This window comes from Mauremys mutica, unplaced genomic scaffold (genome assembly GCF_020497125.1).
Source record: "Mauremys mutica isolate MM-2020 ecotype Southern unplaced genomic scaffold, ASM2049712v1 000468F_np12_subseq_322290:360651_obj, whole genome shotgun sequence".
Taxonomy (NCBI): domain Eukaryota; kingdom Metazoa; phylum Chordata; order Testudines; family Geoemydidae; genus Mauremys; species Mauremys mutica.
Genome location: NW_025422970.1, coordinates 11,159 through 38,362, shown reverse-complemented (window position 1 = coordinate 38,362; position 27,204 = coordinate 11,159). Strand labels below are relative to the sequence as shown.

The 27,204-nt window shown below is 43.2% G+C and overlaps 1 protein-coding gene across 1 annotated transcript; it reads right to left on the bottom strand.

The window, feature by feature from the left end:
* Positions 1-2,765: 2,765 nt before the first annotated feature.
* LOC123357273 (phosphatidylinositol 4-phosphate 3-kinase C2 domain-containing subunit gamma-like) lies at positions 2,766-24,355 on the bottom strand (the record flags this gene model as incomplete). Its single annotated transcript, XM_045000571.1, has 3 exons — positions 2,766-2,958; positions 14,178-14,287; positions 24,199-24,355. Coding segments are annotated over 3 exons (460 nt in total), but the record flags the coding sequence as incomplete, so codon positions are not given.
* Positions 24,356-27,204: the final 2,849 nt, after the last annotated feature.

The following is a 27,204-nucleotide window of genomic DNA, read 5'->3' as shown; positions in this document are numbered from 1 at the left end:
AAGTTAAAAATCAGTCATTTTGTTTTTTAATCATACAGCTTCAAACTGATACTGTAGGTACATTATGGAACCGGCGGCCTTTTCCTTCCTCTGAAACATATGGCACAGGCCAATGCTAGAGTTGTGTACCACATAGACAGACTAATGTTCTGATCTGGTATGGCCAGTTCCAATGATAAGACCATAGTAAGGAAATAATTTGTCATATTATTTATTAAAATCAAAGCTGGACATGCACAAAAGATCCTCAAACTGGAAAACATCAGTTTTAAAAAATGCTGTTTAACTTAAAAGAACATTTTAAAGAAAAAATTGGTAAAGAGAATTCACTCTTGGGACAAGATCATGTGGTGACAAGTTATTGCTGTGGACTGAATTTGTTGATAGCAACAGTTATGAAGCTCATAAACAGGTTTATGAATGAGGTATTGACTTTTTGAGGTTTCTGGAAAACATATCCTGGTAACTTTAAAAGCCTTGCAAGTACTTTTTAAATTACATTTAAAAAATGTTTTACATGAATATATAGCTACTAATATTTTAACAAGTTCAACATTACAGATTTGGATAGGATCTTATTAATAAAACTCCTTTTCCCCCTTTCAAAGGTCTGTGCTCATGAAGAACACTGATAGAAATAGCTGCTTTTTTGCAATTTTATTTTATAATTCAATAGTTAGAAACTATGTATGGGCTCTCAAATGGAAAACCCTGATTCAAACACCCACCCTCCGATATTCAGATCCCAATCTAGAATAATTGCAACTAAGCATTCAAATTATAATCAGGCCAATCAAAACTCCAGATCTGAAGCGGATGAGAAACTAAGGGATCTGCGAATCCGTTTCCTTCACCTTTCTCTAGAATTAACCTGTTTCACATTTTTGGGGAAGACACAAAAGTGGATAGTAAAAATTTTGTGGTTGTTGCCCATCCACCCAGTCAAACCAATGATGGACTTTGGGGTCCAATTTACTTCAGTTCAAACAACCAGAGACTTTTTGTATTTTTCAAGCCCATCTGAGCCTGAGTTTCCCAGTATTTACGATCAAATAAACTACTCATTTTTGTGGCCAAGTATTTGCTTTTCCTTCAGCTGAGATTGTAGAGAGAAGGGAATTCCATTGGATGGGTTAGCATGACTGATAAAGGAACGTCTGCTTTGCTTTCAGTGGTGTCAATATTGGTGAGTAATGATATATGTGATGTTTCTGACATGTCCTGAATCCATGGCCATGGTAAAGGACACACTTTTCCATACAGCACATAATTAATCTGTGGAATTCATTGGCAACAGGAAGTCATTGAGAGCAAGAACTTAGTGAGATTTCCAAACAAGACTGGACATGTATATAGATATTAATACCCAGAATTATCATAATACAATTTTTTGGAAGAGATGTTGAACTTCATAGCTTCAGGGCTCAAGGCATTCTCTGTTAGAAGGCTAGGGCTAGGAGGAGACCTAATGTGGGGGGTGAGGAGGGAGATAATGCCTCAGCTATCTGTGTCAGGGTTGTTACACAACTGGCCACTGTCAGGAAACAGGATACTGGATTAGACTGACCTTGATCTGACCCAGCACGTAAACACCTGTGTTGCTATAATGAAGTATTTTTGCTAACACTTTTGCATAGTAGCTGATGTAAAGAAAGCTGATTTAAGGCCCAATCATGGTCCCAATGAAGTCAATGACAGTTCTTCCCTTCACTTAAGAAAAAAAAAGGATCAGGCCCTAACCCCTCCTCTCCTCCCCCGTACACATGCATTCTCCAAAAAGAAAGGCTCAGCCATTTGTTGCTAAATCATCCCACTTCCAGAAATAAATCTGCCTTGAAAATAATGGGTGAAAAAAGTATAACATCACAGGTGGCTGTGGATAACTAGAATGTAGCAAAAGTAGGCTGTCACAACAGACTAGGATCAATTTTCCCTAGATCCTATGATAGACATGAAAGCTTTGAGTGCCTTAGAGGCAGAATTTGTGTTGCTAGCAAATATAAACAACCACATATTCTTCACATTTTTGCTTGTACTTAGCGAGAGCCATTTAACAAGCAGAATAATGAGGACTAATGTGTTGTCTTACTCCGGGAGGGTATGTGGATGGAAATTGCTTCTGTAGATGGCTGTGAAGTTTTGAAAATTGTTCGAATGATTTTTTCCACAAAGGTGACCACCTGGCAGGTTTGCAACCACCTGGACTAAATATAGCTGCATTGGGGAAAAAATAGAAATGATTAGAGAGAGGCTGATGCCAAAAAGGCACATGCAGAACTACAGGGAAATTTCAACAAAGAAAAACCTTTCTGTAATGTAGCTCCAAAGTGCCTGATAATGCAATTTCTAATTTATAGGCATAGCTGTATAAAAAGGAACTTGTCTAGATGGGATGCAGTTCAAACACTGAAATATCACCACTGAGTGAGAAAACTAATAATGCTCCATTCAAGCAGCATACAGCAGTTTCTGTCAGGCTTCCTAATTTTGTGCCATGCTTTCCTTATGGGTGTTATAATTAGCTCTTGATTTATTTTTCACTATAGGGCAGGAACCGTTCTCCTAATGGCTCCCCACTAATAGCTCTCTGCCTGGTTTTATTTCCCTCCAGAATCTCATTGCTTATGGCACTGCTGCTCATTCCATGATCCTTTCATTGTGGCATAAGCACATTTTATATAACCGAGGCAGGAGAGCATGCAAGCTAAAGGAAGAGTAGTTAAAGATCAAGCGAAAAGAGGGCAAGCGGAGAGCGAAATACATACAGAGTCAGGCTTTTTGCTGAACCCTAAAATGGTTGCTCGGGCAATTGACCTCTCTGCATCCAGCATGTTGGATTCCCGAGGAACACTCTGTGAATCTGTAGGCTTGGCAAAGCCTGTGGCTAACATTTGTGCGAGTGTATGGATTAGGTTGTTGAGTTTGACAGGGAAGCACTCTAAACTTTCCTTTATTTTCCTGAGAAAACAAAACAAAAATAAGATCAAATGTAAATGCTTCTCTTCATGCATACATTTCCCTTTGCTTCCATTTCCTGGTGCCTGCTGCTATGAATGCAACTAAAAATCAAACACACACAGAACACACACACTCTCGTCACCATTTGTTTGCAGCAGGACAATTTACACAGCAGTTGAGCCTAGTTCGGATTAAGTTATTCCATCAATCTCCAAAGGACCAGGGCTGGGTGTGTTATCAGGAAAGTACAAAATACATTCACTAGGCTAACAACCTGGGTAACCCACCTGACTTATCTCAGTGGCTTTTATTCCTGATTACCTGGACCCACTCCACCTCTGCTTTGGAGAGCAGAGATGCACACAATGCCTCCCTGCATGCCGAGAAGCAGCAATTGCCACAGGGAGAAGCAGCACCAAAGTTGAGACTCTCAAAGCTGATTCAGTGATTCACCTATAGGAGTTTGTGTTGCTAGATCCCTTAGTGGACTTTAAAAATCTCAACCCATGATCCTATTTTCCCTTTGTGTAGCTACATAAGAAGGAAAACAACAAGGATTCCGGTGGCACCATAAAGACTAACAGATTTAAGTGAGGTTTTTACCCATGAAAGCTGTTAGTCTTTAAGGTGCCACCAGAATCCTTGTTTTTGTGGATACAGACGAATACGACTACCCCTGATATAAAAAGGAAAGACTTCCCTATGCCAACTTTCCCCATTTTTATTTCCCATGCAAGACAAACCAGAACACAGTTCTCACTTCCCAGAGCTTTGGGATCCTTCAGGATGAAAGGCACTATATACAAATAAGCATGACCACCTCTTCAGATCAAATGTGAATTCTGTTTGGAAAATGGCACTTGCTAAATCATATCACTAGTCCTTGAAGGAGGAGAGGAAGCCCCTAAAATCCAGTTGCCCAATTGGATCTATTTTCACTGTGATGTTAAGTTTCCTCTCTCTTTCCCTACTTTGGGGTCAGCTTTCTGGGATATCCAGGATGGCTGTTGATGTTATGGAGTGCCAACCATTTAGGCTTAACTACACATCCCCCCAAAAAACTATACGAGTCCCACAGTTTTCCCAATGTTGGATCCTAATTGGGCTCAAATACGTGTTTAAATCTATTGCTAGTCAGAAGTGTACTTAAGCACATGCTTAACTTTAATCACCTTTTTAAGTCCCATTCACTTAGGACTTCAGCATATGCTTAAAGTTAAGCATGTGCTTGGGCTGTATTGAGAATAGCAATTCTGAAATGAGACCTCACTTTTCTGAATTGAGACCTAAGTTTGCATGACCTCTTACATTCAGGCTGAAGACTCTGGTATCTTTCACAAATGCAGCTACACCCCAAAGAAGAGGCCCAGATGCAAAGCAAAAAACCTCAATCATGCATGCAGAAGTCACTCAAAATGTGCAATTTATCATGTAGACATTATCCACATTAAACTGACTAAGGGTGGAAAGTGAAGATACATATTTTTTCTTAACATAATATCAGCAAAATAATCTTCCAATAAGGCAAGGTAATTAGCAACTTAATAAGCTTTACTGAAAGAGTCAAACACAGCCCATTTTAGAAATGAAACAATTTAGGAGTCTCATGCAAAACAAGAAAATAAACCTTAATTTAGGATATTATTGGAAAATCAATACAGTGCTGATTAATTGGGCCATATTCAAGGTTGTAAAACTTTTCTTTTTTTAGTTCCTAGGGAAAAGAGTGTTATATTTAAAAAGTGTAGTTTAATCACTTGATAAATCACTGGCATGTGTTTTGGGTTGTGGAATCTGTAGCTCTACCATGATATAGAAAAGCAGCCAGAAAATTCAGAGTATTACTGGGAGAGAATAATGTTAATTTTACAGCTAAAAACTATTCAGTTTAATCGAACTTGTATGACACATGCCTTTGCTTACAGTGTACAACCAACTTGGTATTCAGACACTATTGCTATTGCAGAGCAGCTGATATCAGAGGACCATAATTCAGGCAATTCATCTCTTTAATGGTTTGTTGTTCTTTCTATGGGCCCATTAAACCTCTCATATGATTTTAACCTGTAGATTGCTAATCACATACCTTTACTTTATACCTAAACTGAAAAAAATATTTATTTTATTAAATACTTAAAAGGGACGCTACCAACTAAATTTTTGAAAAAATTATACATATATAGAAAAAATGCAGCAATTCATCTAGAACATTAAAAACAATGTGCTGGAAGGTGTTTTCTGCTGTTCTGCTGATGTTTGTGTCTTCTCTGCAACAGGCAAACAAGCTTGGGCTCTGATCAGGCAATTGGTTCTGTGCTGGGGACCCCTTCACTCACACAGAGTCAATGGGGCTCCATGGGGTTGCAAGGCACTGCTCGTACAGATCTATATACTGGACTATATAGGGAAAGAGTGACACTGACTATATAAAGTGCTAACAAATGTGCAAATGAAACAGAGGGCTAATTTTAATTCTAGTAATCTTGTAACTGTAGCTGGCACATAATTTTCCGGCAAAAATTTAATTTTCTTCTTGACAGTATCCCTTTAGCAGTCAGCTTAGTTTCTGGCCTGCTTTTCAGAAAAGTGAGATGAGTTTTCAGTGTAATTCACATATACCAATTTTATGCCTCCTAATGGCTGAATTAAATTTGGATTTCATATGTGGTCCACAGCATTCCTAAGGAACTGTTAAACTCTTACACAAGTCAGGGTGCGCAGAGACTTAGGAAGCTGTTCTCTGAAATGGGGACGAGCAAATAAAGTTCAGCCTAAATCTCCCCAAGTAATTAGTGATTTGGGGTGCTCAACTTTTGGGTGACCAATTGGGGAAACCCTAAAGGGAACTGATATTCTGAGGGTGGGTGCTCAGTGCTTTCTGCAAACCAGGCCCTCTTCACGGGTTCTCACAACAGAGGCACTCCAAATTTTTAGCCAAAAATGCAAATCTTGTCCCTAACACTAATTTTAGTGTTGAGCCTGAACTCATTACTGAAGTTTTGAAATGTTCCAGGAAGCTTACCCAGCTTTTAATTCCAGCTGGGACAGGACCTGCCACCATACAGTAGTATCAGCAAGACTGTTCTTATGGCATCGCCAGATATGATGAAGTGAAATTTCTTATAAGAAAGTCTCTGGAGATTCCGCCATGTAGGCTGAGGTATTCAAAGGCACCTTTGCAAATCACAACTGAGGCTGCTAGGTAGCCCCAAACACACAATCAGAACTGCCTTGAGTAGGACATCTGCCAGGGGCAGATGCCAGGGGCAGCTCTAGACATTTTGCCGCCCCAAGCACGGAGGTCCACCGAAGTCGTGGGACCAGTGGATCCTCCACAGGCAAGCTGCCGAAGGCACCCTGCCTGCTGCCCTAGCGGCGACCGGCAGAGCGCCCCCTCGCGGCTTGCCGCCCCAGGCATGCGCTTGGAGCGTTGGTGCCTGGAGCCGCCCCTGGTTACCGCACATGTGAAGTTCCTCCTGGACTCTATGGAGGAATAATGGTTGGGCCTCTGTAGAGGACCTGAATGAGGTCACATGCCCTGTGACAGAACAACTCATTTTGAAGGTTTACCTTCAAGGGCAATCAGGCGTTATGGAGAGAAACATACGCACAATTTGGATCCCCAACATCCCTCAAATATATTAAGTATGTTTGAATTGCTAAGCCATATCAAAGACCTGATCCTGAATTTTCTCTCAACCCTTGACAGCAAATGCTGCAGTCGTTCCTACAAGTCTAGGGCTGCAGGAAGCCTGATAGGCCCTGTGAGTGGAAGAGAAAAGGAAAGGATGTACATGAGCATGAAAACTCATTTACAAGTTCTCCCAACCTAGCTCAGCAACTCTGCCCATCTTGTCAATTTTACTGCTTCACACAGCCCTTCCTTACCTGACCCTGCCTGTTAAGAATCAGCTTGTCAGATGCAGAGCCAGCTTAGCCTCTTACTATTATGTAACCATGGGACCAAAACTAACTCAATTTCAGTAAAGCCCACTAGAAAGAAAAACTGAGTTGGTCTGTTTTCCACAGAGAGTACATAGGATCTTAGTCAGGATTCCATTTAGGGCAATAATCATCCTGCTGTCTAGGGCCTGTTGCAGAGCTGTGAATACCAATATGTTGAAGGATTCCCCATCTCCTGGCCTTCCCTAGAATGCAGTGTGGGATACATCTGTTCAGCCTGTCATTTTACAGTGGAGGCTGCTTGGCAGGGGAGAGTCAGAAGTTTGTCTTTGTTCCTTTGTGGCGTACACACTGTGATTATTGCCTGCTGCTGTAAATCATCTGCGAGCACACTTTGAGATGGTAGTTTTGTCTCTGCTCTTTCAGATGTCATCAACCTCCACTGGTGTTTTAGTTAGCTGGGGGATGGATTGCTAAGGGATATGCTGCCAGCTGGAGAATGGGATTCTGCTGACTGGCAGAGGATTTGTGTTATGAGGGTGGTCTAGTTTTGCAGTTGTTGGTATTGTTTGGAATCTACACGCATGACCTGTGCAGCGATGGGTGCATAATAAATTATTCCATTAATAAATAAAGTAAACAGATACATCAGCTAACACCTCTTTAGCATCTCCCCCGCTGTCAAGCTTTTGAAGATGTGCATTGCTAATTTTCTGCTAATCTTCAGATCCATTGTGCAGCTCTCATTCATGGGCAGGAGCAGTGGGGTTGCTTGTGTACTGCAATGAATTCAAACTCTTCAGTCATAGCATGGAACCGATTTTAATCTATTTAAAATAACTGTAAATCATTTTAAGAACACTTTTTAAAATGTCACACAACATCATGGTGACATTTGAGGGAGATAGCACTTTGCAGTAAACCAAACTTGGACATCTCTTTCCAGGAGAAGGAAGGGTGCCCTGTTTCTGTGGATAAAATGTTTTCTGGGGCTAGAGAAGGGATGGGAAATAGGAGGAGATCAAACTGAGTTTCAAGGCTCAAACTGAATTTAGGGCAGGGATGCACTATAGGCAACTATTTCATGTGGCAGTGGTCCCACAGAAACTCTTGTTTAAGTCTCAAATACCACTATGTTTATGCATAATATGGGAGAGTGACCCTCCCAAAACCTGTAATCTGGGAAATGTGTGGCTGCTGGTCAGCTCATAATGGTCCAGTGACCCAATGTTGGGGGTCAAAGGAAAATGGTGTGTAGATGCTAACAGAAATTACAGAATGGGCCTTCAATGAAGAACCAGAGCAATAACAATTCCTAAAACATAGAACTCTTTACAGTTCTGAAAGGGCTTGGTAGGTTAGAGCCCAGCCTCCAGTAGCATTAGTCAGCTTGGTCAAAATATGAAAGGACAAGAAAAATAGCCTAACAAACGGAATATGCATCCCAAGAATATTTATTACAGTGTTAATCATTTTACTGTTTGAGCTCTTCTTAAATAACAAAAGATGCAATGTTTGGTGGTGTTGACAAGACTGAACCGTTCAGGTAACCGGTAAAACAATCTCTCCCTCACTTCTATTTCAGTACTTCCCATTTGTCCTTGTGATAGACAGGAAAAATTGGAATAACTGCTTGGTCTGGAGGGGAAATGTCTATCTTTTAGGTTGGAGACTTCTTTCTCAAGGTTTAACTTAGTTCCTCCAGACATCTGTTCCTTTAAGTACTTCTTTTCATCCTCTATCTCTTCCACTGGAGTAATGAGACTTGGTTTCTGGTGGTTTCTTCCTGAAGTGACTCTTGTGTCATCTGCATGTGGGCTCCCAGGTCTGCCAGTTTATATTCTGGCTTAAATGACTTGTTCTCCAATTGATTTGGCTGTCCTGAGCCACTTTTCAAACTGACTTGTGGTTCTGTCACTTCCTTCCATGAGTACAAAGTATTTCTTTTACCAGGTAGAGGCATCTTAATCTCATTGGTCAGCCTTTCACATTCACTCTCCCACAGGGCCGACTTTGTGACCTGTGGGGCCCGATTAGAATACTCGGCGGCGGGGCATCCGCTCCGGGTTTTCCGCGGCACCGAAGGACCCCCTCCTGCCACCAAAATGCCGCCGAAGACCCCCAGAGCGGGGCCCCCTTAGGCGCGGGGCCCTCTTCAGCGTGGGGCTCTCTTCAGTGTGGGGGCTGATTCCAGGGAATCAGGTGAATCAGCTTAAAGCCAGTCCTGCTCTCCCATGCCTGCTTTGCCCTTTCAAGGTCTGCTTCTATTTGCCTAGTTCATTCCAGCTGTGTAGTCAGACCCTCCATAGCCTGGGGATATTTCCACCTAATCTCTTTGATTTCGGGCTCATGAATCTTTGCCCAGACATCCAATTCCTGATAGAAAGCTTCCATCAAGGCCTGCAGCTTTTAGATTGTTTTATAGTCACATCATAGCTCTTGTTGCCAGCATTTCCTTGGACCTTCAGATCCCTGGAGTCTTTTTTTTGGTTTGCTCAACCCCATAATCCTGTTGTCCCCCAGGTTAGCTGGTTGAACCCTTCTTTTGAGTGGAACCCATTCTGGTTCCTCTACCAAATAATTCAAGATCCCCAAACTCTCATCTCTGGGGCTGAGAGAAGCGTGAGGGTATCTACCCTAACCAATGAGAAGCTTGAAACCCATAAGCCATCCTCCTACCTTTAATTTTACATGCCCAGGCTGATTTCCTGGACTACTCCATATTCACCGTGTCTTGTAGGATCTATCTTCCTCATAATTAAAGTGCATCTACCTGAAGTCAAAATTTTTAGCAGGGCAACATCTTTCTATGTGACTATTCTCCCCACAACCAAGACAGACTGTCCCTGGGGCATCACACTTTCTTGCACCAAAACTGGGTCCCCACTGTCTTTTGTTCAGACTTCACAATAGCCAGCAGTTTCTGGCAGGGTGTCTTTGACATCTTGGCTCTCCCCCATTCCTCTGGTGCTCAGTACAACCAGGACAGCTCTACAATCATTGTTTTTACAGGGGCAAACCCGTCCTGCATGCTCCACTTCCTCATAGTCAAAACAGAGTTGGTTGAGCCCTATACCTTCTTCCCTTTCGGTGTCAATGACAATTGAGTCTTTACCATTGTGGAACCTCCTTCACAGGCCTCTGGGCCTGCTCAGACCCCCCTCCCAAAAAAGAAAAATGGAGCTGAACTCCAACAGCTGTGGCTGCCCCTCCATATGCTGACATGGGAGGATCAAAATCTCACAGCCAAGGAAGGTGTCTGCACTGTGCCACTCAGTCATCCCTCCTTGATGGGAGATGATCGCAGAATCCCACTTCTAGTACCACTCGTCACAAGTTGTGCCCGCACTGTAGCACATCTTTGCTGAGCTAGTACTGCAGGCACTATCTACCTCACTTTCCTTTCTCTCGGCCCCTTAAGAATTCTACACAATCTGAAGTGATGTAAGACAATTCCCCTGATGGGGTTCTATTTTATTAAATGGAAATGAAGTCTCTCCCCTTGGGCTCATGGGTTGCACTGCCTCCTCCTTGGTCTCTGGGAGCTCCTCTCCCTTATGAGAGCTTCTCTCTGTGAACACCTCTCTGCAACTGAGCCCTGGCGAACTTTTATCAGGCTCAAGTGTTCGTTATTCAACTAACTGCCTAGATAAGCTCATTCCCTTTAAATTAGCTCTTCTAGGATAGCTTTAGCACAGATTTCTCTTAAAGGGGCCAGCAATCCCGTGACAGGGACTTTTTAAAAATAATGAACATTTATTGAAGTAGCTAAGAAAATAAAGACAAAGTAACATCTGGAGTCAAGGGGTTCCTGTTAGATAGACTAGGAGATAGATTAAAGCTAGTTTGAGTATGTGTACATGAGCTGCAACCACACTCCAAAATGCAGTGTAAACATACTCTATCTAGCTCAGGCATTGGCAGAGTGAGGCTGTCATATGTTTAAGCATGACTAGCAGCAGTTCTTGGCATCCTGTCCACATTAAAATTACAAACGTGTTAGTTAAAACATGTTAATTAACATGTGCTAAACCATGATTAGAAATTTAAAATAGGGACAAACAGACAATGAGTTAACTGGTTCCATGAAGCTTATTTAAGCTGATGAAATGAGAGCATTTTCTTGGAGTAACATGCACAGACAGCGCAAACAATCCTCATTTACATTAAAAGAGAAAAAATACGCACTGTAGCAAAATTGTACATTTCTCCAGGGTTTTAAGATCTTGTTTGACACTAATTCTAACAATCAGACCTTTGTTTCAAGTCACTGAAAGCATACAGCTATACTGTGAGCAAATCATTAAGGGATCTATTCCCTGTTGGATGCATGGATGTAACTTATTTAACAGGACTTGTTTTTACTCTGTGCTTGCAGTATACAAGGCTGCAGCTTGGCAATACTTTAAATTGTGAGGAGATGGGAGTGAGTAGGGATTAGAGGAGATGGGATCAACATTGATCTTAAATGTCATTGTGGTGGGGAGAGTGCCCCACCTCCCTTTGAAAGGGGGGCTAAAACAGGACAGAGAGGCTGCGCAAAGTGGCAGCCAATCAGGGCTGGGCAGGAGGTGGCAAATCAGGGCCGGGCTCAGCCCTATATAAGGGCTGCCCAGGAGAGGAGCAGTCAGTCTCTCCCAGACCTCTAACAGGGAAGGTCTGTCTCCTGAGCTAGGAGACCAGCATGTGGGACAGCGCAGTGCTGGGCGGGCCCGGGGGAGCTGAAGGGAATTCCAGCCTGCTACCTGCCAGGCTGCAGGCCCTGAGGAAGGGCCTAAAGGGTGCAAAGGGTCAGAGGGGAAGTGACCCAGGGAGAGCGGACAGCAAGCGAGGGGAGAGAAGGAGGGCAGGGAGGCTGCCGCTAGAGGGTCCCTGGGTCGGGACTCAGAATAGCGGGCAGGCCTGGGTCCCCCCCTTTCCCCTTATATTGCAACGGGCCATGGGAAGTGGCCATATTGGACCGCACCATACCCTTGAGGGAAGGAGTTAGACTTTGGGATTGGCTGGCCACTGCGGCAGGTGAAAGACTGCTGTTAGCCCCCTGGAAGAGGGTGAGAATGGACTGGGGGGCACTGCCGGAGGGCAGTGTCCTGAAGCGGATGCCACGAGCAGAAGGGAGCAACGAGGGTCCAGACGCCAAGCGAGGGCGAGAGATGGATGGGAAACCACCATAACAAGGGCGCTCCCCATGGACTGAGCTAATTCCCGGAGAGACCAGTGGGAGGCGCCGCTGTGGTGAATCCCAGCACTGTCACAGTCATGCAGAAATTAAAAACAAATGAAACTGTGTAATCAAAGGGCAATGGGAAAATAAGGAAAATCTAGGGGTTAAAACGAGAAGTTGGGGACTTTTCTGTGTTCTAAAATAATGGAATCATTTAATTTTGGAAGTTCCAAACTAGTGTGGTCTGATCCAAAGGTTTTGTATCTCAATCCAAACCTCTCCAAATTTTGGGAGTGTATTGTTTCCGTGTTCTGTTCTCAACACATCATAAAGACAAGTCTGAGTAACACAGTTAAGACTGACATCATGGTGCAGATCTAGATAATTCCAGAGAGAATTTAACAGGAGCAGTGCATTTGATTCAATTGTTTGGGTTCAGGGCCTTCTCTCATTTATTAAAATTCTAAAATTGCCTTTGGGCAATACTCTGGGGTCCTCTTTCCCAAGAGCAAGTACAGTGCAAGCTGTGACAGTGTGAGCTTTCCCCAGGCTGGGCCTCCACACTTGTGGCTCATTCAGCTTACAAGCGCATTCAGGGCTTGGCCTATCTATTGAGATAAAGGCACCGATTGTGGTGGGGATTTCTGTGTGGTGGACACTGCCGGATTAAGGCAGGGGCTTTAGAGGCTACAGCCCAGGGCCCCGGCTCAAGGGGAACCCTGCAAAAATAAATCACAGGCGGCAATCTCCAGGCCACTAAAAGGGGCGCTCAGGCAGGCTGCCTGCATGCCGTGGCCCCACAACGCTCCTGGAAGTGGCTGGCTGCTGGCACATCCCTGTGGCCCCATGTTTGTGTGGGGGGGTGGCTCCATGTGCTGCTCCCACCCCCAGCACCATCCCCGCAGCTCCCATTGGCCGGGAACTGGCCAATGGGAGCTACAGAGGCAGCGCTTGTGGGCATGGGCAGCGTATCCCTGCCCCCAGGGGCTGCAGAGACCTGCTAGCAGCCAGCCACTTCCGGGAGCGGCGTGGGGCCACGGCATGCAGGCAGGCAGCCTGAGCCCAGCTGCAACACCAGCCGGGAGACACCTGTGGTAAGCACCTCCCAGCTGGAGCCTGTGCCTCGCACCCCCTCCTGCACCCAACCCCCTACCCCAGGTCAGAATCCCCTCCTGCACCCAAACTCCCTCCTGCCCCCAAATCTCCTGCCCCAGCCCCCTCCTGCACTAAACTCCCTCCTAGGAAAAAAGACTTGTATACAGGGGCCCACAAAATCTAATAGCCCCAGGCTCACAGGAGAGTTAATCTGGCCCTGGTGGTGGACGCTTGTCTACAAAAGACAGAACTGACATCAAACTTGTTTCGTACAGACTGCTAAACTGCCATTAACCTTCAGTCCCTACCAATCCTAGCTGAATCCGAACAACAAGCTAGAAGTGAAAAGTTTCATATTACGCGAATAGCAATCAAGCTGCAAAGTGATTATTAATAATATCTAGCTCTTATACAGTGCTTTTCATCTGTAGATTTCAAAGTGCTTAAGAAGAAGAAAATATAATTAACCCCATTTTACAGATGGAGAAACCAAGGCACGGAGAGGTGAAGTGAGTTACCTAAGGTCACCCAGCAGAGCCAGGAACAGAACCAAGATCCCCTGAGTCTCAGCCCAGTGTTCTAGCAGCAAGGCCACATTGCTTCTCAGTTTTTTGAAAACATTTTACAGAAACCAACACAAAAAACACATTCTTCACGGAACTCAAAGAAGCAGCTCTTTGAATGAGGAGATTCAAACAGTCACTGGAAGTGCTTGCAGTCCAAACCCTGCAGCATTGTCACAGTGCATTAGAGTGAAGCCAACAAGAAATATACTAGGGTAGTTACAATATGCAAGCTGAGCAACAAATGTAAGCAACTTCAGTAACGGAAAATAAGTTAGGTATGAACAACTCCTTTCATAATCTAAGGAGTTATTAGTGATGTGCATAAAGAGAGGGTTTGTTTGCATGTTTGTGTTTAGAGACAATCCTTTGTGTAATTTATTGATTTCAATTGACTAACTCCATAGATCAACAGAGCCTATGATTTGTAATTTGGCAGTGTCTCTTTAAGCCTAAAAGAGGGCATACTTTCTGAATTCTTTTCTGTTTTTTACCTGGTAAAGTGGCTCGTGGCTTGGAGGTCTGAGTCCTGTGGACGAAGGTTATCATACACATACTTCAAATCCTGGACGCTGTTCAGCTCAGGCAACCCTGCATGCAGCATCTTTGAATAAATAGGATTGATCCAATAAATGCACTGAACATAATTTAAATGAAACAGGGCAACTAGAAAAAAGTGGAGTTACAGGGAAAGAACTCTCCCCATTTATAAATTACAAACCTCTCCTAATTTGAGCAATGTGTGACTCTGGGTATAACACACAGAGCATGGATTAGGAGAATGAAATGCACTCTTAACCTCTTCACATTGATACACCAGAAGAGCGTGTATTCAAACAGATTCAGGACCTCATGAATTAAATTCCTTGCAACTGATCTCTCTACTAGGAATCCACCACCTCAGTATACACAGAAACACTATTTTCCCCTCTCAGCCTTCGTAAGGCAGCAAAGGGCACCCACCTACACATCTCCAGGGCAGGCTGCAGATACCACCTTCAGCTGTGATAACCTCCTCCCCACCAACCAAACTCAACACTAAACCAGAATGGATGCCTCCCCTTACTCTATGAACTCTTTATACCTAAAGGTATACCTATAAAAACATTACATCCCAATGTCACACTATTTCAGATCCATGCAATTAGTTACATACATCTACCTGTAAGAAAACTGTTTTTGTTAATGTACCCAGTTTTATTTGTAACATGCCAGATACCATTAGCCTCTCTGTGCCTCAGTTTCCCAGTCCAGAAGAACGGTACAATAGTAGTTGCTTGCCTCTACAGCAGTATTAGTAGGATTGAATATGTTGTAAAATGATTCAATATGTCCTAAGTATTATTGGATGAAAGACACTTCCTAAATGCAAAGTCTTCCTTCCTTCCAATCTTATTTATATAGTCATGAGAATTAACAACATTGTCAGTGTAGTGCAATGAGAAGTGGACAACTACACATGTTCAATGTGTCCAGCACACCTGTCCCTAGGCACTTTAAAGTGTTAAAAAAAAAAAGAAAAGTTTCTAATAAAGGTTTAAAAGCCACTGACTTTGCACATTCCCCACACCAAGTTGAGATGATGGACTGTGTGTAATAGAGAGAAAATCTTTCCCACCTATTGCTCAGAAAGAATACAAATATAACTTTACCATTGCTGCTTGAGCGTGTACATTCCACAATGAAATATATTTCCAGTGCAGACAGAAGTGCCCACTGATCTCAGAAGATTAAACCAAATAAAAGGGAAACATAGCTTTTGTTGTAAAGTGAAAGGGGGAGAGAAAAAGAGATTTGTTTTCCTTATTTCTTTTCAATATTTTTAAATCAATGTGTTTGTCTTTTGGGTCCACTTCTCCTCAGCACCATGGCTGAGATGTAGTCTAATGTCTCAGGCTCTGTCTGGACTGCTGCTGGAACTGTGACAGCTTGAACACTGGTTACGCAGAGGAGACTGAAAAAATCACTGAGGTGAATTCAAATGGTTTAGTTTCCAAGAGAATCTTCCCCTCAGTTGGGAGAGGTTTGGCAAATACAAAGAGGGCACAGGAGCACAGAACTGGAAGGGACCTTCTGGGTCATCGAGTTCTGTCCCTTGCTATCACAGGCAACCCTATCAAATAATCCTGGTAATAATTTATCAAGATCCATTTTAAAACTAGTTTGCCTCTTCTACTCCTATTGGGATGCTGTTCCAGAACCTCACTCCTCTGATGGTTATAAGACCTTCTTCTAACTTCTAGCCTAAATTTATTCTTGGCCAATTTATGTCCATTTGTTCTTATGCAAACATTGTCCTTTAGCTTAAATAGCTCTTCTTCCTTTTTGGTGTTTACCCCCTGATGTATTTCTAGAGAGCGATCATGTCCCCTTGCAGTCTTTGTTTTGCTGGGTTAAACAAGCCAAGCTTTTCCAGTGATAAGGTAGGCCCCTCCATTCCCCTGATCTCTGCACCTGTTCCAGTTTGAGTTCATCTTTCTTGAGACTGGGCAATGCACAATAATAATATTTTGCACTTACAAACACATAATATTATTTATCTATATATCTTCAAGCAGTTTACAAAGGACTGTAGGTAAAAATATCCCCATTTTACAGCTGGGAGAACTATGGTGCTGAGAGATGAAGTGTGTTGCCCATTGTCATACAGTACTATGCGTCGAGGTGGGTAAAGAATCCTGGTCTCTTCTAGTTTCCAGTTTGGTGCCCTATCTTACACTGGATGCAGGTGGCATGGCGTGGACTCCCTACCCTGGGGATATGGGAAAGAAGAGCCCAAGTGCTGGGGAAGCAGAAGGTTGTGTGGATAGGACCGGCTTCTCTGCATTGCTCTGTCGGCTACTGTTCCCCCTTGCAGCATGGTTCCTTGAGGATCATCCAGCCCCTCCATCATCCCTGCTTTGTGTAGTTTCTTTCCTCTTGTATCAGAGGGGACAAGGAGGGTTCCCAACATAGTGATGCTGGAGATTGATCAGACAAGACTTTGGGTATTTTCCAACTGGTTGTCCCAAGTACACATATGTTTGGGCACCCAGATGGCTTGGGCTACAGTACTTGATCATCACAGGTATTTTAGTTATCTGATATAACTAGCGATAAGCCTGAGCCACAAACATTTGGATCTGGATTTCTAATCCCCCAAAGTATGGTAATGTTTGGATCTGCTCATAGTGCAAAGGAAGTGAAGGGCCAGCAGTAAGGGTGGACTATGGTAATCAGATGTTCCAATTTTATAGGGGCAGTCCCGATTTTTGGGTCTTTTTCTTATATGGGCTCCTATTACCCCCCACCCCGATCCCGATTTTTCACACTTGCTGTCTGGTCACCCTAGGGTGGACTCAGGTTTGGATGGCAAACACCTCCAAGGCTGTGGGCATTCAGATCCAGGGTTGTGGGGTTGGCCCATCTCTACATGAAAGAATTAATTATACTAGTACTGATACAGCACTTTTCACATGCATCTCAAATCCCTTCACGAAGTTGGGCAAGTTTCATTATCCCTATTTTACAAAAGGTATTTCTGAGGCATGGCAAGGTGGAGTGATTTGTTCAAGGACACAGAGTGACTCAATGGCAGTGGATCTATATCTCCTGTCTCTCAGTAATGACTCTATTTCTTACTCACATTTTAGCAGAGAGATGATTTGTTAGGCTTCCTTGGAGAACTAGCTATATAGACCTGTGATAGAAATTTTTATCTGGAAAATCCTGGATTTTACATGATTTTTTAACTAGTTGAATGCTGCTCATGGCCCCCAGAAACCCTCTGTTCTAGTTCATATTGATTCTTTAATGAGAGGAAAGCTGATAAACTACAGGCTTTGTAGCTGAACTCTGCCAGCAAGGCTCTTGGGCCTCCCGCAGATGTTTCTGCTTTTCAGAGTGATGGGAACTTCATGGCTTATTTCTTCTCTCGCTCCCAGGAGCATATACTGGTACTGCTGATATTTGGAAACATGCAGCTCACCACCAAGAGAATAAAGCATTAACTCCACACTGGGACAAAAAATCTTGTGGTTTATAATCACAGTATGCTGGAAGCCACTAGCAGTTACTGACCATTCAAAGCAGATAGAGTTTACAACCCCAATCAAGCACTGCACATTTTGAAAGTGGCCTTATATAACTTCAGATTTGACTTAAAAAACAACAACAACAAGAAAAAACCATATATAGACATCTCAGAAAGCAGAACTCAGACAGTGAGATGTAGACAAGATGCAGATTTTCAGATATGCACAGAACTTTCCATTGTGGAAACTTGAGATTGCTTTTTCTGATGGTTAGTTTATCTTTCCCTTCCTGCTGTCATCTGGTATTTTGCACTAAAGTGAGCCCAAAGTAGATCTTCCCCATAATTTTCTATAAATTACCCTTTTTACTATATGTGATGGAGCAGTCTGCCCTTAAGAGTAGTAGGGCCTAATGGTCAGCCCATGTGGCATGGCACTTTAAGAGTTTGAAAGGCCCAATTATATATACAAAGACCTGGGAGATATTAGGAGAAAGGAAGCAGTCCCAGGAATAAGAAGTATTCTGGAGGAAATACTGTTACTGTTTCTTTAAGGGCCAGGAGTCTTGCAGAGAGGGGAAGGCAAGGGTCCCCTCCCTCCTCCTTCTCCCCAGCCAGTTGGGAATGAGCTGGGAGAAGGGGACCAGCATAAAGGCTGCCTCCTCTCTCCTAGCAGGGCAGGCACTTGGAATACTAACTAGTTTGCTGAGCAGTCTGAAGCCTAAAGACTAAGGGCAAGGGGCTAGCTGAGGGAGAAGCTGGCAAAGGCCTTATGGCTGGATAACGCATAACGCAGTTTGGGAGAGGACAGCTCTTACTTCAGAAGGACTAGAGAAAGTGATTAAGAGAACTCAGCTCCAGGGAGGAGAGCTGGGGGGACTCCTGATTAAGGAGAACAGTCAGGGACTAACTAATGCAGCCCATTTGCAAAGGAGACTCCTGATTAAGGAAGGTCTGAAAGGAATAACCCAGAGAAGGAACCAAAAAGGATTCCAGAAGCAGAGACTATTTACAGATGCAGGAAAGATGTGTCTCCTGAAGGAAGGAGCCAGAGGCTGCTTGTTGAACTGAGTGGGATGAGTGTCCCTGGGTGCAGCAGAGTACGCTCCTATTTATGGCTCTGGCTCTGGTTAATGAGATCAACCTGTGGCACCACACCTGACAGAAAGGAGTGTACCGGGGTGACCTCCATGCCCCTCTAAGTCCTGCCCTTCACTTGGGCTTCCCAACAGAGCATTTTCCCCTTCTCAGGGCTTTGGCCACTTTGCAAGTAAGCCAGTGGGGAGACCACTCATTATGCTGGGTCCCAGCCCAGGGACCCTATACACATGTATCACTGCTTCCAGTTTGCCGCTGCTGCTACTTCCCTGGGCCATTTCCCATGTAGCCCCTTTCTCTTCATCCTTACCTCAGGGTTACAACTGTCAGGTCTTCTCATTCCCAGAGCCAGTAGATCAGCCCACTGAGCTCCTCTGGTCAGAGCGGAGCACCCATCCTCAGCCTTCTGGTCCTAGCCAGGGACTGACCTGCTTAGGCCTGGCAGTTCTTTTTATTGGAGCCTGCTGTTCCCACAAGGCCTGATTGGCTGTTCCCACAAGGCCTCTGCAGGCCTAGGGTGACCAGATAGCCAGTGTGAAAAATCAGGACGGGGTGGGAATTAGTTGCCTATATAAGAAAAAGTCCCTAATATTGGGATGGTCCTGATAGTATCAGGGCATCTGGCCACCCTAGACTCACCTTCACTGCTCCTTCCCAGGATGGGTGTGTGTGTGTGTGTGGTAGGATCACGGAGGCCTCGAAGGGCCTGGTACATCCCATCACACTCATATCTCCTATGTTTGTTTTATTTCCTTTCTCTTTAGAAGAAATAAGAGCACCCATCCACAGGCTCTGAGTTCCCTGTCAGTTATTTACAATTACCAAACCCAGAATGCAATACCATCAAGCTCATCCACCAAGCTGCAGCTTATAATCAAGTGCTAACACATCACTGTATGTTGGCCTGTAGCTCAACACCCATACTGCTCTTCAATGGCCATGTGAAACAAATGGAATCTGCAATGTGCACTGAATGTCAACAGATCCAAACAATATGAGACCTGGGGCCAGAGGCCATTCCAGAGCTCTGTGGCCCTTGTGCAGAACAGTCTCCCAGCATCCCCCTCTCTGTTATATGAAAGGGGCTCGAGCATCAACACCTCTACTGACTGCAACCATCACACTATATTAAAGGGAAAGAGGTGGTCTCACAGGGGGACCTGGTACCAGGCAAGTTAGGGCTTTATGGGTTAAAACCAAAACTTTAAAAATCTATCCAGAAGCTCTCAGGTAATCAGCATGGATCCCTGTGCACAGATGTCCATGTTCATGGACAAGCGATCAAATGGGGTCGTGCAGGGATCATTTCTGGGTCCAGTTGTGTTCAGTATCTTCATCAATGGTTTAAATAATGGAATAGAGAACACACTTATAAAGTTTGCGGATGAAACCACACTGGGAGGGGTTACAAGTGCTTTGGAGGATAGGATTAAAATTCTAAATGATCTGGACAAACTGGAGAAGTGGTCTGAAGAAAACAGGAAGAAATTCAATAAGGACAAATGCAAAGTACTCCACTTAGGAAGGAACAATAAGTTGCACACATACAAAATGGAAAATGACTGCCTAGGAAGGAGTACTGCGGAAAGAGATCTGGGGGTCATAGTGGATCACAAGCTAAATATGAGTCAACAGGGTAACACTGTTACAAAAAAAGCAAACATCATTCTGAGATGTATTAGCAGGAGCGTTGTAAGCAAGACACTAGAAGTAATTCTTCTGCTCTACTCCACACTGATTAGGCCTCTACTGGAGTATTGTGTCCAGTTCTGGGAGCCACATTTTGGGAAAGATGTGGACAAATTGGAGAAAGTCCAAGGAAACAGAAATGATTAAAGGTCTAGAAAACATGATGTATGAGGAACGATTGAAAAAATTGGGTTTATTTAATCTGGAGAAGAGAAGACCGAGAGGGATCATGATAACAGTTTTCAAGTACATAAAAGGTTGTTACAAGGAGGAGGGTAGAACAAGAAGCAATGAGCTTAAATTGCTGCAAGGGCGGTTTAGGTTGGACATTAGCAAAAACTTCCTAACTGTCAGGATGGTTAAGCACTGGAATAAATTGCCCAAAGAGGTTGTGGAATCTCTGTCACTGGAGATTTTTAAGAGTGGGTTAGACAAACACCTGTCAGGGATGGTCTAGCTAATACTTAGTTCTGCCATCAGTACAGGGGACTGGACTAGATGACCTCTTGAGAGCCATTCCAGTCCTATGATTCTATGATTGTCTATGATCTATGTACTCCTTTTATAGGACATCCCATTTCACGCACCAGTTCTAGCTTCAAAATTGCTTTAAGATGGGAAACACATGGCATCTTTTGCAATGTATAATTTTCATTTTGGCCATAGCAGTGCAGTTTTGCTGCACATCAGAGGGTGCTCAGAGAGGTAAGATTTGGGGGTCTTGTGCTGGGCACAAACAATCCTTAGTGCCTTGCAGTGCAGCATTGTGGAGTCTCCTGGCATGCCACCACACAACAAGAATATGCGGAGAAGACAGCAGATCCACTCACTGCCATACCTATCATTTCTCCTCTCCTGCTTATGAGGGGTACAGGTGGTGGAGAGCCCTAGGGCTTTAGTAGCAGTTGTATAGCCGATCTATGACCATTCCACAGGCTTGGTCAGGGATTCCATTGCTACTTCCCTGAAGGAGCCCTGCAATGCACAGCCCAGCTGCTTGCTCTTTGCACTGGGCCTTTGATTTGGGCTTTACTGAGTAATCTCTCATCTGCAGAGCTGAAAGCGCTTTACAAACATTAATCAATAAAAGTCTCACATTACCCCTCTCAGCCTCAGTACCATTATACAAGGCACTGATAAAACATCCCTGTCTCTACGGAAAATACCTCACCTGATGCATGAGCCTTTTTCACAGCTGCATCACATTGGCGGCTCATAGTTATCCTGCAATCAACCAATACACCCAGGTCTTTCAACTCCTTTGTCACTTCCTACTGATACTTCCCCAGCTTATAGCAAAAATTCTTGTTGTTAGTCCCTAAAAGCATGACCGTGCACTATTAAATTTCACCCCATTTCTATTACTCCAGTTTACAAGATCATTCTTGTATGATATTCTGGTCCTCCTCCGTATTGGAAATACCTCCCAACTTTGTGTCATCTACAATTTTATTACCACACTCCCACTTTTTGTGCCAAGGTCATTAATTAAAATGTCAAATAAGACTGGTCCCAAGACCAATCCCTGAGGAACTCTACTAGTAACCTCCTTCCAGCCTGACAGTTCACCTTTCAGCATAACTTGTCTTAGTCTCCACTTTAACCAGTTCCTTATCCACCTTTTAACTCTCATGTTAATCCCCATCTTCTCCAATATAACTAATAATTTATCAGATGCCTTATTGAAATCCAGGTAGATTAGATCTACTGCATTTCCTTTGTCTAAAAAATCAGTTATTTTCTCAAAAAAGCAGATCAGGTTGGTTTGGTACGATCTACCTTTTGTAAAATTATGTTGTATTTTATCTGAATTCCCATTCACCTCTATGTCCTAACTACTTTCTCTTTCAAAATTTGTTCCAAGACCTTGCATACCACTGAGGTCAAACTAGCAGGCCTGTAGTTGCCCAGATCAATTTTTCCCCCCTTTCTTAAAAACAGGAACTATATTAGCAATTCTCTAGTCACAAGGTACAACCCCCTAGTTTACAGATTCATTAAAAACCCTTGCTATTGCCCTTGAAATTTCACAGGCCAGTTTCTTTAATCTTCTTGGATGGATATTATCTGCCCCCCCCCCCCAATTTAGTCCCATTAAGCTGTTTCAGTTTGACTTCCACCTTGGATGTGGTAATATCTACCTCCATATCCTCATTCCCATTAGTCACCCTGCCACTACCCCTAAGCTCTTCATTAGCCTAATTAAAGACTGAGGCATAATATTTGTTTAGATTTTGGGCCATGCCTAGATAATTTTTAATCTCCACCCCATCCTCAGTGTTTAGCAGTCCCACTTCTTCTTTCCTTGTTTTCTTCTTATTTATATGGCTATAGAACCTTTTACTATTGGTTTTAATTCCCTGTGCAAGGTCCAACTCTGCTTGGCTTTTGGCAGTTCTCACTTTATCCCTACACTTTCTGCCCTCCAAGAGGTAGCTTTCCTTGCTGATCCACCCCATCTTCCACTCCTTGTAGGCTTTCTGCTTTCTCTTAATCACCTATTTGAGATGCTTGCTCATCCAGTTTGGTCTGCAACCCATCTCTACGCATTTTTTCTCCTTGGTTGGGATAGAGGCTTCAAGTACTTTAAGTCAAAGTTGCAGAAACTAATTCCAAGCCTCCTCCACATTTAGATCCTTGAATTCTTCAGGCCAGTCCACTTCCCTAACTAATTCCCTTAATTTTTTTAAATTGGTTCTTTTGTAATCAAGGACCCTAGTTGCAGATCTATTTTTTGTTTATCTTTTCATTTAGTTTAAACTGAATTAGCTCATTATCACTCGAACCAAGGCTGTCCTCTACAACCGGTTCTTCTATGAAGTCCTCATGTAGCCTTTTTTCTTTACTGTATTTATCTCAGTAACAAAGCATGATAGCATTCTACAATAATGGCTCCCGAAACTCCGCAATGGCTGCAGTGCCCTAGATCAATCACCATAGGGTATTGTAACATAATGCAGTCTGTGAGTTTAGTTTAATTAGTTCACTTCTTTAATTCCGAACAGAGTTGCAATTTGAAAACCTGGAATTAGGACCGGGTGAAACATTCACAAAAGAAAACCTTTTAATTTGAGTTGCTCTGCAATTGGTTAAAATTTTACAAAAATATTCCAATTAAAAAAAAATAGGGTGAAACTGTAATCTGAGCAAAAACAATTAGCTTTCACACAAAAGAGAGGGCAGAATGATGTTTTGTGAGCACAAAGGTGACACTCTAAATAAAGTTGCTAACATTTACATGGAAAAAAAATCCTGGAAATTTGACAACGCTCTAAATCACAGTAATAGAGATTTGGCAGAATTTGATTATTTTACAATTTTGAGTGATAATATCGATGCGTAATTTTAAGGATTTTTTCAAGTTTTATCGATTTACATTTTCACAATTGCATGAAATTATTTAATGACTATAGACATTGAGAATCAAAATTAAATCTTTAGAACTGTTAACAAATTGTACACATCACATGTCAAAATATACAAAATAAAGACCCTTGAGTCAAATGCTAGTAACTTCCGAAGCAGCATTTTTCTTACTTTGCCTTAATGTAAATTTAGATTATTAGTGATAAAAATATACATTTTCATTGGTTCGTGGGTGTACAATGAGATTGACATTTACCGATAAAAATCGAATCCCTCTAAGCCTCGCTACAGGGGAAAAAGAAAACAAGAGGGATTGAGGGTTTTTTTGGTTACATCCCTGACTTTCTTACCATCTCCAGCAGGTTCAAGAGCAATTGGCTGTGTTTCCTGACTATATTATAAGCTCGACAGCAAAGTTCCACAAACTCTTGGAAACGCTGTGGGTTTTTTCCACCTTCTGTGATGAAATACTCCATCTCTGAAGTGAAGATAAAAGGTGCTCGGTCCCTTGAAAAAAAAAAAAAAGATACAATGAAAAATGTCAAATCCTATCAGAGGGTTGAGCTTTTTAACTCCCTGTTAATATTTGTTTTCCCAATCTTTCCCTTCTCATTATTTCTTTCCTCCCTTCCTTCAGGGTGGATAACTCCATGCCAGAACACTCAGTGATGCTGACTAATTGTGGCAGACACAGGTCTCTAGGTGAGATCTTCTTCATGCACATGGTTGTGCAGCAATTTGGGGAAGCCAACAACTGAACACAATTTTTAAAAATTTATTTTTAACTCTCACTCCTTCAGTTTCCCTACTCCATGCCTTAGAATAATGGTCTTGATCTTGACGCATATTCTCTCCTGGTACTGAAATATTTAAAAGCTGTACTTGAACACAGTGGGATATAAATATAACTCTCTACCAGGCAAAAAGTGTATTTAAAATAAACAAAATCCCCCCCAAACCTAGAGTGCTTTTCTGCATTTGAGTACACAACTGTCAAGGGTTGGTTCTTATCTCAGCTGCACCAGAATAAATCCAGATAAACACTGTCTTTTATCCAGCTACTCTGGATTTAGACGGATGTAAATTGCCAGCAGAATCTGGGCCCATGACTTGCTTTTTTAATAGCTTGTGGATTTTGTAGCTATGCTATGGTATTGCAAAAAGAATGAATTAACCAGGCTTTTGCTAAAAATTCTCCCTTTTGACAGCTTCAGCTTCAGTATAGCCTGATATACTGTTTTATTCCAGCACAGAGAGAATTACTGCAGGGTTTTATTCCTCATAACTGTGTTTACAGATATATGTAAACAGATCAGAGAGCTATAACCCAGGTAATATACACAGTGGATTAGATTTAACCCTGAGCCAGAGGTGAGCCTGAGCCAACCTCCAGAATCTAAATATTCCCAAATCTTTGGGAGATTTGAACTCCAGATACACTTTACACAGTTTGGGGCCCTCTCTAGTTAAAAATTCACTCATGAGGGGCCTGACCCCATTCTAGTTGCTGATTCTTCTCCACAAGAAACCTGAACATCTTCCCTACAAACAATTCCCAACTCAGTATTGCCCAGCCCATTACTAGTCTCCTTAATCTTCAGCAGACACATGCTCTTTGTATGGCTGCAGTGATGAAGTTGAGTTGCATTGGATGCTCATGTTGGGGGATAACCCCAGGCAAGACTGGCAGCTTGATTTGCATTCCTACTGCTCTGAATACCCCCCCTTTCCCACAGTTTCTGGATTAAAGCCTCCCACAAACCCTCTCTCTGCCTTTAAAAACTGTCCACATATATGTAGGGCCCTACCAAATTCACGGTCCATTTTGGTCAATTTCATGGTCATAGGATTTTAAAAATCGTAAATTTCATGACTTTAGCCATTTAAATCTGAAATTTCACGGTGTTGTCATTGTAGGGTCCTGACTCAGAAGAGGACTGTGTGGGAGTTGCAATGTTATTGTAGGAGGGTTGCAGTATTCCCACTCTTTCTTCTGCGCTGCTGCTGATGGCAGCGCTGTCTTCAGAGCTGGGCTGCCGGAGAGCGGTGGCTGCTGGCTGGGTGCCCAGCTCTGAAGGCAGCAGCGCAAAAGTAAGGGTGGCAACATTGTACCATGCCATCCCCACTTCTTGCATGGCAGTAGCTGCTGCTCTCTGGCCACCCACCTCTGAAGGCAGTAAAGAAGTAAGGGTGGCAATACTGTGATCCTCCCCCTTACAATAACCTTGGCAACTCCTCCACCTCCTCTTTTTGGGTTAGGAGCCCCAGTTTGGGAAACACTGGTCTCCCCCATGAAATCAGTATAGCTTTAGGGCAGCAGTTCTCAAACCTGGCGGGGGGGGGGGAGGGGATCCCAAAGTGAGTCATGATCCCATTTTAATGGGTTGCCAGGGCTGGCTTAGACATGCTGGGGCCTGGGGCCAAAACCCAATCTCGAGGGCTTCAGCCCTGGGCAGCAGAGGTCAGATTACGGGCCACCTGCCTGGGTCTGAAGCCCTTGGACTTCGACCCCCAGGCCTGGGGAGGTGGAGCTTTGGCTTTGCCTCTTCTTCACCACCCAGCTTCAGGCTTTGGTCCCCCCTTCTGGGATCCTGTAGTAATTTTTGTTGTCGGAAGGGGGCTGCAGTGCAATGACGTCTGAGAACCCCTGATTTAGACCAGATTTCATGGTCTGTGACATGTTTTTCATGGCCGTGAATTTGGTAGGGCTCTACATATAGGTGAAGTACACCCGGACAGAACCCAGTTTGCCAAGGTTTAAGTCAAAAGGCTAAATACATTTTTTGCGTAACTTCATGGATTTTAATTGTGTTACACCAGGGGTGAAATTGAGCCCATAATATTCTCTCTTCTTTCCAATCTTTTCTGTATTGTGTAAGAAGCTGTTTCAGAACATCCCTGCTGCCTTTTGGCTTTGTGAGCTCTCTTTCTGGAGATTGTGTGTCTCAATCACACATCATAAAACCACGTCTATTACTGATCTCAATAAGCAATTTTTTCCAGCCCAGTCTTTAATCCATCATTCAGCTTTTCTTAGAGACAGAAGTTATTTCCATCGCCTGCTTAACACAACTATTTCTCTTTGACATTAACTTCTAAATAGTCCTATGTCGTTACTGAACGAGATTTGAACCGGGGACACTCACTGAAGTCAGCCCAGGAGACAGTCACAGAGCCAAGCCTGCAGAACGGATCATTTTCACCTAAGATTAGAGTAGGGTCCAACCCCAAAACCTGGATTTCAATGCTTCTCTGTCTTTGGTGGTGTTTGAAAACCAAACCTCAATCTCAGATTTGCTTCAGGGTCTTCTCTTTATAAGAAGCCTAGTCATATCTCCAGATATAAAGCACCCCTG